Source organism: Natator depressus, chromosome 7, assembly GCF_965152275.1.
Source record: "Natator depressus isolate rNatDep1 chromosome 7, rNatDep2.hap1, whole genome shotgun sequence".
In the NCBI taxonomy this organism is placed as follows: domain Eukaryota; kingdom Metazoa; phylum Chordata; order Testudines; family Cheloniidae; genus Natator; species Natator depressus.
Window position 1 is genome coordinate 41363506 of NC_134240.1, and position 14184 is coordinate 41377689.

The 14184-nt window shown below is 46.9% G+C and overlaps 1 protein-coding gene across 1 annotated transcript in view; it reads left to right on the forward strand.

The window, feature by feature from the left end:
* The first annotated feature begins 13382 nt into the window (after positions 1-13382).
* PFKFB4 (6-phosphofructo-2-kinase/fructose-2,6-biphosphatase 4) overlaps positions 13383-14184 on the forward strand; it is a 91296-nt gene continuing 90494 nt past the window's right edge. The window contains exon 1 of the mRNA XM_074958225.1: positions 13383-13732. Coding sequence (XP_074814326.1) covers positions 13669-13732 — 64 coding nt within the window. The 5' untranslated portion in view covers positions 13383-13668. The remainder of the gene's footprint in view (positions 13733-14184) is intronic.

The following is a 14184-nucleotide window of genomic DNA, read 5'->3' on the forward strand; positions in this document are numbered from 1 at the left end:
GGAGTACATTAAATGCATACAGCCTGAGATGTGTGGTGAAGGCTGACCTTTCCTTGGCAGTCATCTAGCGGTACCTGCCAGTACCCCTTGGTTAAGTCCAAGGTAGAGATGAACTGAGCCCGTCCCAGTTTCTCTAATAGTTCATCTGTGCGTGGCATTGGATAGTTGTCTGGGCGAGTTACAGCATTTAGCTTACGGTAGTCCACGCAAAAACGTATTTCCCCATCTGGTTTGGGAACTAGAACCACTGGAGATGCCCATGCACTTCCAGAGGGGCAGATTACACCCATCTGTAACATATCCTGGATCTCCCGTTCTATAGCAGTTTTAGCTTGAGGAGACACCCAGTAAGGTTGGACTTTAATTGGGTGAGCATTACCTGTGTCAATGGAGTGGTATGCCCGTTCAGTCAGTCTTGGGGTGGCTGAGAATGTTGGCGCGTACCTAGTGCACAGCTCCTTGATCTGCTGTCGCTGCATATGCCCAAGGGTTATGGAGAGGTTCACCTCTTCCACACCACCAGCATTTTTCCCTTCGTAGTAGACACCTTCAGGCCACTCAGCGTCGTCTCCTCCCTGGGCTGTAAATTGACAAACCTTTAATTCTCTGGAATAAAAGGGCTTTAGAGAATTAATATGGTACCCCTTAGGCTTTCGGTTGGAGGTGGGGAATGCTATGAGATAATTAACAGCTCCCAGGCGCTCCTGGACTGTGAATGGCCCTTCCCACGATGCTTCCATTTTATGGGCCTGGAGCACCTTTAAGACCATGACCTGGTCCCCTACTTTGAAGGAATGCTCTCTGGCATGTTTATCATACCAGGTTTTTTTGCTCTTTTTGAGCATCCTGTAAGTTTTCTCTAGCAAGGGCTAAAGAGGTTCGGAGGGTGTTTTGTAGGTTGGTTACAAAGTCCAGAATGTTAGTTCCTGGAGAAGGTGTAAATCCCTCCCATTGCTGCTTCACCAACTGTAATGGCCCCTTAACCTCACGGCCATATACAAGTTCAAATGGGGAAAACCCTAAACTGGGGTTTGGTACAGCTCTGTAGGCAAAGAGCAACTGCTGCAACACTAGGTCCCAATCATTGGAGTGCTCATTTACGAATTTACGTATCATGGCCCCCAAAGTTCCATTAAACTTCTCCACCATGCCATTTGTCTGATGGTGGTAAGGAGTGGCAACCAAGTGATTTACTCCATGAGCTTCCCAAAGGTTTTCCATAGTTCCTGCCAGGAAATTAGTCCCTGCATCTGTGAGGATGTCGGAGGGCCAAGCTACCCTGGCAAAAATGTCTGCTAGTGCCTGGCACACACTTTTAGCCCTGGTGTTGCTTAGAGCTACTGCTTCCGGCCATCAGGTGGCAAAATCCATGAAAGTCAGTATGTACTGCTTTCCTCTGGGTGTCTTTTTCGGAAAAGGACCCAGAATATCCACAGCTACTCGCTGAAATGGAACTTCAATGATGGGGAGTGGCTGGAGAGGGGCTTTGACCTGGTCTTGGGGTTTTCCCACTCTTTGGTATACTTCACAAGACTGGACATAGGTAGAAACATCCTTGTCCATTCCCTCCCAGTGGAATGACCCCCTCAAACGGTCTTTGGTCCTGTTCACCCCAGCATGGCCACTAGGGTGATCGTGGGCTAAGCTCAAGAGCTTGGCCCGGTATTTAGTTGGAACTACCAACTGTCTCGGAGGATGCCAGTCTTCCTGGTGTCCACCAGAAAGAGTTTCCTTGTACAAAAGTCCTCTTTCTACAACAAACCTGGATCGATTAGAAGAGCTGAGAGGCAGTGGGTTGCTCCGTGCCACCATCCAAGCTCTCTGGAGGCTTTCATCTGCTTCCTGTTCAGTCTGGAACTGTTCCCTTGATGCTGGAGACATCAGTTCCTCATTGGATTGTGGACCTATGCTTGGTCCCTCTGGAAGCGATGTAGGGGATGGGGCTGTTTCCGTTGACTGTGAACCGCTCTCCGCTGGTGCACTATGTTGGGATTCAGGCTCCGGCTGAGCCTCTTGTGTAGGGTTATCGGCTGCTGCTGGTTCAGGTTCGGTGGGGCCCTCTGGTGTTGAGGTTGCAAGAACTGGATTCAGTGCTGGCAATGGATCTGGTATTGGTTGTTCGGCTGGTTCCGGTTCTGAGATTGGTTCTGTCTGGGTCTCTGGGACTGGATCCACTGCTGTTGCAGACATTGGCCTGGGGTCCGGGTCCATCACCTCTGACTGGGTCCTGATAGAAGTTTCCGGAACAGAGCTAGGCCTCACGGCTTGTTTAGCCTGGCTATGGGTGACCATTCCCACCCTCTTGGCCCGCTTCGCATGATTGGCCAAGTCTTCCCCCAACAGCATGGGGATGGGATAATCATCATAGACTGCAAAAGTCCACGTTCCTGACCAGCCCTGGTACTGGACAGGCAACTTGGCTGTAGGCAAATTGAAAGAGTTGGACTTGAAGGGTTGAATCGTCACTTGGATCTCTGGGTTGATTAAATTGGGGTCCACTAAGGAAGCATGGATAGCTGACACTTGTGCTCCGGTGTCCCTCCACGCGGTGACCTTCTTCCCGCCCACTCTCACAGTTTCCCTCCACTCCAAGGGTATCTGGGAGGTATCTGGGCCTGCGGACCTCTGGTGTGATTCCGGTGCAATGAACTGTAATCTGTTGGGGTTCTTGGGGCAGTTGGCCTTTACATGCCCCAGCTCGTTACATTTAAAACATTGTCTAGCTGACGGGTCACTGGGGCGAGGCGGATTGCTGGAGAACGGGGTGGTGGGACGATAAGGGGTCTGGAGGGTTCTTTGGGCGGTAGGTGGGGCTTTGGGCGGCCCCCGGTAATAGGGTGTGGTCTGGGGTTGTCCCTTCTGGTCTCCACTCCAACTGCAACCAGTTCTCTTCTTCTCTGCCACCTCCACCCATCTGGCTCCAATCTCTCCTGCCTCGATTACAGTTTTGGGCTTTCCATCTAGGATGTATCTTTCTATTTCCTCAGGAACCCCCTCTAAGAATTGTTCCATTTGCATTAGGAAGGGCAAATTTACTGGAGATTCAACACTTGCTCCTGATATCCAGGCATCCCAATGTTTCACAATGTGGTAGGCATGTCGGGTAAATGACACGTCTGGTTTCCACCTTAGGGCTCTGAACCTCCGACGAGACTGCTCGGGTGTTATCCCCATTCTGACTCTCGACTTGGATTTAGACAGTTCATACTTGTTCATGTGTTCTTTAGGCATTTCAGCTGCCACCTAAGCTAAGGGTCCACTGAGCTGCGGCCTCAGCTCTACCATGTATTGGTCAGTAGAGATGTTGTACCCAAGGCAGGCCCTTTTTGAAGTTTTCTAAGAAGGCCTCAGTATCATCGCCTGCCTTGTAGGTGGGGAACTTTCTGGGATGGGGAGTGGTACCTGGAGAAGGATTGCTAGGGTTTGTTGGTATATTCTGCTGAGCCTTTACCTTCTCCATTTCCAGTGCACGATTCCTCTCTTTTTCCCTCTCCTCCTCCACATGCTTCCTCTTTCCTTCTCCTTCTCCAGCCGCATGAGTTCTATCTGTCTTTCATGTTCCCTTTGTTTTTCCTTAGCCTGAAATCCTGCTAATTCCAGCTTTTGTCGAGCCGTGGATTTTGTCATCCTAAGCTCTCTGTTTTTAACTAACTTTACACCCGAGGTTTAGAAATAAACAAACAAAACTTGGCTGTAAAATTTTGCTGTGCTGGAATAGAAAATGATTGTCAGCCTACAGAAAAAGACAATTCCCTTTGTCTCTGCTCTGGCCCCAAATCAAAGCAAAAATCCTCCAACTACTTGGAAACCTGCTTACCAGCAGCCCAAAGGAAAAAAAAAATTCCTTTTCCAACTTGTGCTCCTTGTAAAAAAAATCAAAATCCTAAAAAAAAAAAAAAAAAGCCCTTGCCACTTTTGTCTCCAGGCAAATGGGTAGAACACCCCCCCTATTTACTTTTAGGGGAAAAAAAAACCCTTCTGGTTTGGAAGACTGTGAATTTCCCTGCAGGAGTTAAGTACCCTGCCTCCAGGCAAAGAAAACCTGCAATTCACAAAGATAATCCCCTTTTGTCTCTGCTTGGCCCCAAAGCAGAGGAAAAACAAGCTGCTTTCAGTTTCAGCTGCTTTCTGGACCTCTTTTCCAGCAGCCCCAAAGGAAAAAAAAAATTTCCTTTTTAAAATCTGTATTTCTAGTTCAAAAAATCTCAAATTGATCTCAAAATGATTTCAGGTTAATCCCACCATGTCAAGGTTCCTCCCCCACTCTGAACTCTAGGGTACAGATGTGGGGACCTGCATGAAAACCTCCTAAGCTTACTTTTACCAGCTTAGGTTAAAACTTCCCCAAGGTACAAATTAATTTTATCCTTTGTCCTTGGAATAACCACTGCCACCACCAAACTCTAACTGGGTTTACTGGGAAACGTAGTTTGGACATGTCTTTCCCCCCCCCAAATCCTCCCAACCCTTGCACCCCACTTCCTGGGAAAGGTTTGGTAAAAATCCTCACCAATTTGCATAGGTGACCACAGACCCAAACCCTTGGATTTGAGAACAATGAAAAAGCATTCAGTTTTCTTACAAGAAGACTTTTAATAGAAATAGAAGTAAATAGGAGTAAAGGAATCACCCCTGTAAAATCAGGATGGTAGGTACCTTACAGGGTAATTAGATTCAAAACGTAGAGAATATCTCTAGGCAAAACCTTAAGTTACAAAAAAGAGACACAGACAGAAATAGTCATTCTATTCAGCACAATTCTTTTCTCAGCTATTTAAAGAAATCATAATCTAACGCATACCTAGCTAGATTACTTACTAAAAGTTCTAAGACTCCATTCCTGTTCTATCCCCGGCAAAGCAGCATACCGACAGACCCCCAGACCCTTTGTTTCTCTCCCTCCTCCCAGCTTTTGAAAGTATCTTGTCTCCTCATTGGTCATTTTGGTCAGGTGCCAGCGAGGTTACCTTTAGCTTCTTAACCCTTTACAGGTGAGAGGATTTTCCCTCTGGCCAGGAGGGATTTTAAAGGGGTTTACCCTTCCCTTTATACTTATGACAGAAGACTTGTATCTCTTGAAGCTTTGCCAGCTGGGTTTTATAGTATATCCCAGTATCAAGCTGGCAAGACATATCACACCACACTTCCTCTTTGGTGTGTATCTCACACAGTGTCTTCCCTTTAGGTCTATTAGAACCTTATATGATAGCTCCTTGTTTACTCCACAGAAACACACTTTGCTTGGCCTACCTTCTGTTGACATAGATGCTTATCTAGATACTTCTAATGTGCCTGTTACCATACTATCTCCTAATTTAGTAGATGCTGCTGCCTGAGATGCTCTTAACCAAGCATGCCTCCCTATTGGTACCTTTTGGTACAATTGGGGCTTCAGACTAAAGTGCATGTGCATTAAGTAAGAGATATGATTCGTACACTTTTTTAGGAGGTGCATTTACAAAATATTCCTTTCATATTCCGTGTTGCCTTCATGGCTGTTGGCAGTTGATTCTCAATCATCTTTTAGGTGGGATCTTACTATTCTGGAAGGAATTGCTTTGGTGAAGTTAATTTACGTAACTTGCTTTCTCCATAATGAGAGAATCAGCTTGATCTCTTCCTTCTCTCCCACCCCCAACCAAAGAATCTCATTGCTCTTTATTGGAATGAACAGTTCATTTTTTTTCATTGTAGTGGTAAGCTATCACTGTTTTTTCCTTTACATTTTGGTATTCAAACGCTAACTCTGGGTTCCAGCCCAGGGCCCTGTGGATCACAGCTGTCTATAGTGTTTTGTGGAACACGTGTGTGACAGCTACAACTCCCTGGGCTACTTCCCCATGGCCTCCTCCCAACACCTTCTATATCCTTATCACAGGACCTTCCTCCTGATGCCAGATAGTGTTTGTACTCCTCAGTCCTCCAGCAGCACGCCCTCTCACTCTCAGCTCCTTGTGAGCTTCTCACTAGCTGGAGTGAGGGCCTTTTTAAACCAGGTGTCCTGATTAGCCTTAATTCTAGCAGCTTCCCAATTGGCTACAGGTTTCCTAATTAGTCTGCCTGTCTTAATTCTAGAAAGTTCCTGAGTGTTCTGGAATAGTCCCTGTTATTTTACCCAGGGAAAAGGGACCTGCTTAACCTGGAACTAATGTATCTACCGTTGACCACTCTTTTGTAGCCATCTGGCCTGACCCTGTCACATATCCCACCCCTTCTGCTCAACACCACAGGGTTGGGCAACTTGGGATGTCAGGCAGTGTACTCATGATAAGCTGTCTGTGTTGCCATGGTGGCTTCTGGCCCAGTGTTGTATGGTGAATTGGAAAGGTTGTAAAGACAGGAACCATCTGGTCACCCTTGCATTCTTCTCTTTATTTCGCTGCATCCACTGGAGGGGTGCATGATCAGTCGCAAGGGTAAACAGTCATCCCAGTAGGTAATAACAAAGTGTTTCAATGGCCCCTTTCACAGCAAGGCACTCTCTCTCAACCACTGCATACTTCTGCTCTCTCGGGAGGAGTTTACTGCTGAGGTAGAGGATTGGGTGGTGTTCTGGTGAAGCTGGTAGTGGACTACAGAGGATAGATCATTTAAAATTGCCCTGTTCTGTCCATTCCTTCCAAAGCATCTGGCGTACGCCACTGTCAGAAGATGAGATGCTGGCCTACATGGACCATTGGTGTGATGCAGTATGGCCATTTTTGTGTTCAATGTGGGACATTTCCTCAGATTTGTCACTGAAAAAGAATGGCTCAAGTGTGGGAATCTCCCTCACATCCTCTGCAGGGAAGATTGATGCAAATAATTCATTAAGCTTCTCTTCAATAACATTACCTTCCTTGAGTGCTCCTTTAGCACCTTGATCATCCAGTCACCCGATTAATTGTTTGGCAGGCTTCCTGCTTCTGATATACTTAAAAAAAAAAGTTCACTCTTTTGCGAGTTGCTCATCAAATTCTTTTTTGGCCTGCCTAATTATACTTTTACACCTGATTTGCCAGAGATTATGCTCCTTTCTATTTTCCTCAGTAGGATTTAACTTCCAATTTTTAAAGGATGCCTTTTTGCCTCTAATTGCTTCTTTTGACTTTGTTGTTTAGCTGTAGTGGGTATTTTTTTGGTCCACTTATTATCGTTTTTTTTTAATATGGGGTATACATTTAATTTGAGCCTCTTATGGTGTTTTTTAAAAGTTTCCATGAAGTTTGTAGGCATTTCCCTTTTGTCACTGTACCTTTTTAATTTCCATTTAAGTAGCTTCTTCATTTTTGTGTACTTCCTCTTTCTGAAATTAATTACTACTGTGGTGGGCTTCTTTGGTATTTCTCCCTGCCCCCAAGGATGTTAAATTTAATTTTATTATGGTCACTATTACTGAGATGTTCAACTATATTCACCGTTTGGAGCACACCCTATGCTCCACTTAAGACTAAATCAAGAATTGCTTCTCCCCGGTTCCAGGACTAACTGCTCCAAGAAGCAGTCATTTATGGTGTCTATAAACACTATTTCTGCAGCCCATCCTGAGGTGATATGTATGCAGTCAATATGGAGATAGTTGAAATCTCCCTTAGTTTTGAGTTTATTTTTATAGCCCCTTCAATTTCCTGAAGCGTTTCACAATCACCATCCTTGTCAGCTGGTTGGTAGTATATTCCTACTACTATATTATTATTTATTTATTTTATTTATTTTATTATTATTCACACTTGGCATTTCTATCCATAGAGATTCTGTGGTACAGTGATTTTTACGATTTTAAGATTTTGACTATATTTGACTCTATGCTTTCTTTCATATATAGTGCCATTCTCCCACCACCGTGACCTACTCTGTCATTCCTGTATATTTTGTACCTTGTATTATGTGTCCCATTGATTATCATTCCACCAAGTTTCTGTGATGCCTATTATGGCAATAGTCACATTTAATACCAGGCACTCAAGTTTACCCATCTTAGTATTTAGACTTCTAGCCTTTGTACACAAACACTTATAAAATTTGTCACTTTTTAAATGTCTGCCATTATATGATGTAATTGAATGGGAGTCTTCAGATGACTTTTTCTCTTCAGTTCTTACCTTTACTTTATCAGCTTCTGTCCTCTCCTCTTTACTTGGTCCTGTCTATGCTACAAACTTATGATGGTATATCTACAGTCTTCAGGAGTATGGAAAATCAACTTCTCCCATCAACATAGCTACTGCGTCTCAAGGCTGCAAGCTCTCCAGCAGCGTAGGTATTATCTTCACTAATCACTACAGCAAAGCAGCTGAAGTGCTGTAAGTATAGACAAGCCCTAGGATAAAGGGAATCCCTGTTAATAGATCCTCCCCTAAGGGACGTCTGTCTGAACTGTGTCCTCTTCTGCACCTGTTGGCTTTCCCCCAGCTGTTAGTTTAAAAACTCCCCTACAACTTTTTAAATTTTACATTCCAGCAATCCAGTTCCACTTTGGTTTAGGTGGAGCCCATCTTTCCTGTATAGCCTCTTCTTTTCCTAAAAGGTTCCCTAGTTCCTAATAATCCTAAACTCCTCCTCCCTACACCATTGCCTGCTCCATGCATTGAGACTCCGAAGCTCTGCCTGTCTAAGTGGCCCTGAATGTGGAATTGGAAGTATTTCAGAGAATGCTACCTGGACTTCAATCTTTTACTTAACAGCCTAAATTTGGCCTCCAGTGCCTGTCTCCTGCCTTTCTCTATGTCATTGGTACCTATGTGTACCACAACCAGTGGCTGTTCCCCAGCACTGCACATAAGCCTGTCTTGAGAGATCTGCAACCTTTGCACCTGATAGGTAATTCACTATGCAGTTCTCCTGATCATCACAAACTCAGCTTTCTCTATTGCTAATAACTGAATCCCCCATTACTATTTCCTGGCTCTTCCTAATAACTGGGGTTCCCTCCGCCGGAGAGGTATCCTCAGTGCAAGAGGATACCGTGACATCATCTGGAAGAAGATCCCAACTATGGGATCTTTTCCCTCTGCTCCAATTTGTTGTTCTTCCCTGAGACTTTCTTTCTCCTCAACAGCACAGAGGAAGTCAAACTGGGGATGACACCACTCTACTATGTGCTGGAAAGTCTCATTTATATACTTTCAGCTAAGAAAAGAGAAATCTAAAGGAAGATGTGATAGAGGTCTATAAAATAATGAATGGTGTGGAGAAAGTGAATAGGGAAATATAATTTACTCCCTTCACATACACAAGAATCAGTAATCACCCAGTGAATTTAACAGGCAACAGGTTTAAAACAAACATAAGGAAGGACCTTGTTGCTAGAAGTTGTGAATGTCAAAAGTATAACTGGGTTAAAAAAAAAATAGATAAGTTCAAGGAGGATACGTCCATCAATGGCACTTAGCCAAGATGGTCAGAGATTCAACCTCATGCCCTGGGTGTCCCCAGACTTCTAGCTGCCAGAACCTGGGAGTGAACTACAAGGGATAGATCGCTCAAAATTGCTCTGTTCTGTTCATTCCCTCTGAAATATCTCACACTGGCCACTATCAGAAAACAAGATACTGGCCTGATGGACCGCTGGTCTCACCCAATATGGCCATTCTTATGTTCTTCAGTTTATTTAACAAAGAATGGAAATTTGTGAAGACACAAGTAGGATTAATGGAAACAAATGGTTACAAATAAAACACCACACTCTAGGTCGTAAATGTAACTAACATGATGCCGTCTTGTTAAATAAGGTACTGCTAGCTTACTCAAAGTCCTTCTCACAGCATTTTTCAACCAGAATGGATGAGACCAATGTTCCCTCTAATTTTTTACATCCAGGTGCAGAATTAATTTTGTTATATGCACCAATATGGAGGTGATGGGGTGGGGCTGAGGGGTTTGGAATGTGGGAGAGGGCTCAGGGCTGGGGTGCAGAGGTGAGGGGTCTGGCTGGGGGTGAGGTCTCTGGGGTGGGGCTGGAGATGAGGGGTACAAGAGGGGGCTCAGGACTGGGGTAGAGGGTTGGTGTGGGGGGGTGAGGGTTTTGCCTGGGGGTAAGGGCTCTGGGGTGGGGCCAGGGATGAGGGGTTTGGGGTGCAGGCTGCCCCAGGGCTGCAGAGGGGAGGGACTCCTCCCAGCCCTCTCTCACTGCAGCAGCCTGGGGCTGGGGCCATGGGAAGAGGCGCCTCTCCCCACTGGCAGCAGCTCTGGGGGAGAGGCGCCTCTCCACTGCAGCAGCCCTGCATGCCCCATCTTGCTCCCCTCCCTGCCCATCCCCTACCTCTCTCCTCTCCAAGCCCCTGTGGCTGCATGCCTGTGCAGCCCTTTATAGCCTGCTGCGTGGCAGGGCGGCCACTCAGCCTAGAGAGAACTTAGGCTGGAACCCTCCTTTCATGAGACCAAGCCTGCTGGCGGTTTGTCTTCACAGGATGCAGAGTGTCTTTCTACACCCTTAGCTATTTTAGACCAGTCCTTTGTTCTTCACCTGTACATAGGATTCCCTCTTCTGCTCTTCACCTCTTCCAGTTAATTTCTTCTCCTGAGCTCCCCACAATCTCATTAACATTGTTGCTAATCAAATAGTGCATAACTCAGTATGCAGATAAACTTCCACTGTAAGACACAATGGCCCTCCTATATGGTGGAACCTGCCTTTAACTATAAAGCTTTAAGAACATACTTTCCAATATATCTATATATCTCCATCACTGGAGATTTTTAAGAGAAGGTTAGATTAGTCCTGCCACGAGTGCAGGGGTCTGGACTAGATGGCCTCTCAAGGTCCCTTCCAGTTCTGATTCTATCTCTTTATGTAGTGTCTGCACATACACTTTGCAGAGATGATAATGACCAGTGTGACACAGGCTTTCAGTAGAGACCTTACATGACACTTTTTGGTAAACTAATATGTAAATACCATACCCAGGGGATCCCTGTAACCCTTATGGACCCCTGTGCCCTCTGCCAGTTGGCATCAAAAGGTCCTTGTGTCACAGAACCATGCTTGAAACAGGTGAGGGAGACTTAAACATTCTTCAGTTTGGGTCTGTAGGTTGTTAGTGATGGAGGGTGTGTATTCACAGTACAAATAGCTCAAGTTATAACAAGTGCTATTTCTAACCTGATTCCCATCTACACACACACGTATGTAGATTGAGTTAAATGGTGCTTTAAACTCCAAATAGCTGGAAGTGGGGGTGGGTCAGGTCGAAGCATGAGTGATGCTAATGTTCCCAGCCAGTAATGCAGTGGGGATGCAACAGAGACAGGTACAACTACTCCTCAGCAGCTAATCGAGTCACTGTGCTGCTCATCAAATCGCTGCATAACTTTAGTGGTTGTGTTGAAGTATAGCCACTCAAGCATACTAACTCGAGCTATTGCTTGTAGTGAAGACAAGGCCTTTGTTGCAGCTGATTAGCTAGAGAGGGCCTGAAGTGGTTTTCTGCAAAGTGCTTTCCCCTTTCATGAAATAAGTGTCCAGATAATATTTCAGAGCATTGGACGGAGAGTAAATTCTGCATTCTCCTCCAAATTCTGGCAGTAATTTTCTATATGACCAGATCCAAATCTCACTGTGCTTTGTTTTCCTCCTCTGTAAAACTGGGATAATGATACGTTCTTATGTGGAGGAATGTGAAAAGGTTAAATGGTCTACTCCTGCTCCCATTTAAAGATGGCTTTATTTTACTCCTTTTTCATGTGCCAGTGACTTCCATCGGAGGGAGATCAGGCCCAGTGTTTGCCAAATGGTCAGTAATTACCTTTTTTAATTTGTGTGAAAGATGCAATAAGTGTGAACTAATGTCTCTCTTTCCAGGCAGTCTCACTTTACACACTAGTGCCAAAGTAAACGTGTGCAGTCTATTTATGAACCACTGTGAATGTAACCAAACATCTGTAATAATTTATTTCAAGTAAGCTCTCTCGTGAAATATCCTTCTTCCAATGTGATCTATTAATGTCATAGCACATGACAGATACAGTGATATTATCACTGTGGTTGGAGATAAGTTAACTGAAGCACAAGAAACTTAAATAGATGCTGTTTTTTGTGGTGGTTTTTCTAGTTAGGTTCTTGTAGTGCTTTCATCAGCATGGTATCTGAGCACCTCCCAGTAGGTAGCATTAAAAGAAGTGACTTAATGTTTATCACTCTGGTTTGTTCAAATTGGTGAGGCACAGTAGAACTACTGCTTGGAATATTTCCCAACACCCAGATATCAGAATTCCTCCTCCAGCTTTAGAGAAATAGTGGACATATCTTTACACTACTCTTCTCTACACTAGTACTTTTCAAAAAGTCTCCTTTTGAACTACTGCTGGGCTACTAGCAGAGGGAACATGTGCATAGGTAGAGCCCATGTGCTTTTATCAGTGGTGTATGGAGTGCAGCTGACAGGGTAATATAAAGCCTGAATCCAACTTGCGCCTCATGTTCCCTCTGCTGCAGTAACAGGGGAAGATTGCCTGAGAGCTACTAGTACACAGTGTGCCCCTTTCTCTAGTGGGCCTTGAGCCACTGTTGCAAATCAGCATTAATGTAGTCCTGCAGAATCAGCTTCGATGGGCCCTTAGCTGGGCAGACTGTTTATTAATAAACTTGTCCCCATGCCTTGCATACTTGTGCCTAAGAATAGACAGGATGAGATGTTTCAGGAAGGGGGTGGGGTTGACCATTCCTTAAAAAGAGGCAGTAGAGTGTCTGGGTAGGAGAGAAAACTCAGTCCCTCCCAAACTCTGATCCTTCCGACTACCCCTTGTTGGGGATGCTCGCTTTAGAAATGGAAAAGCTAGCCATCTTCCTCTTGGGTGATACTGTCCTTCTACGGTTCCTTCTCTGGCCTTCATATATGTGTGTGTCTCTGGCTGTAGGAGAACAAAATAGCCCCTAGTTGCAGTGATGAGCCTGGAGACAAGTAGGTCTCACCTATATAAGAACTGTCCCTTTCTGAGCTGCCTGGAGATGATGCAGACTCCCTCTACTCAATATCATGTTCAAAGGTACTGTGCCCCAGGTGACAATGATCTTTGGGATATTTTGGGGGTAGCCCTAGGAGCTGAGGTTGGGTAGTTTGGGCGTGATGGTAAGAGAATGATGCCTGCCTCCAATTTGTATATTTTGATTCACACTTATTCGAGGGTCTCCAGTTGATTGTGTGTAAAACATTAAGGCTCCCCAAACACCTCTACCCTAGATAAGTATACTGTACTATATTTAAGAGCTGGGGATGGAATCCGGCCGTCCTGGCGCCTAGTCCCCTACTGGTGGTCCTTTCTTGCTCCTGCCTATGAAGCGCTTTGGGATCCCTCGGAAGGACTAAGCGCTGCGCTGGTTATTATTATATCATCCCTCCGCCTCCTTCCCCACCCCTCCTGCCCAGCCTCTCCAATCATCGTGCCGGCGTTGCGGGAACGGCCGGTGCCCTGTGCAGCGGGAGCGCACACCCGCTTCCAGCGCTGGGGGACCCTCTCCAGGGCTCTGCGCCCTCAGCGGGATGCCGCCGCGCCCGGCTGCGTTACCGACCCGTCTCCTTCTCCTCAGCCCGGCGCAGTGAGGGGGACTGGGCGCCCCCGGACCCTGCTCCTTCCAGCCAGCCAGCGCGGTGGGTCTGGGCGCCCCTCGGACGCTGCCGAGCGGGTCTGGGCGCCCCCTTGCCTGGCGCAGCTTGCAGAAGGGGACGCGGCTGCCTCCCCGCCCGGGCGCAGATGTCGGTCTTCAGGTGCAGCAGCGGCGGCTGTCAGGGGCGGCCGCAGAGGCGGGATCGGAAAGGTGAGGGCGGCGGCGGCAGCAGCGTCCCAAGGGAAGGGGCCCGGCTGCGCTCACGTACACACACTGCCGGAGGGCAGGACTCGCGGCACCCCGCCCCCGCGGGCGGCTGTGGAGGCGTTTCTCCTCCCCCGGCCCGGCTGCTCGGTTCCTGCCTGGGCGCTCCTGACTCGGCCTCGCCCGGTCCCCCGCTCATGCATCAGCGCCCGGGGGCTCTGGAGCCGGACTGGGGCTGGCGCTTGCCCTGGGTGCTGCTGGAGTGAAGAGCTTCCCCCTTTCTCTCTTGCCTGCGCTGTGGCGCTCCCCCTGCGCCCTTGGAGTGCGGAGCCGCTTCCCTCCCTCGCCCCTTGCGCGGGGGGAGCCGCCGCCTTCCCAGGTTGGAGAGCCCCCCCCTTGCCCTGTGGGGCGGGGAACTGCTCTCTTCCCTGCGGCGCTTAGGGCTCCTGCAGTTGCCA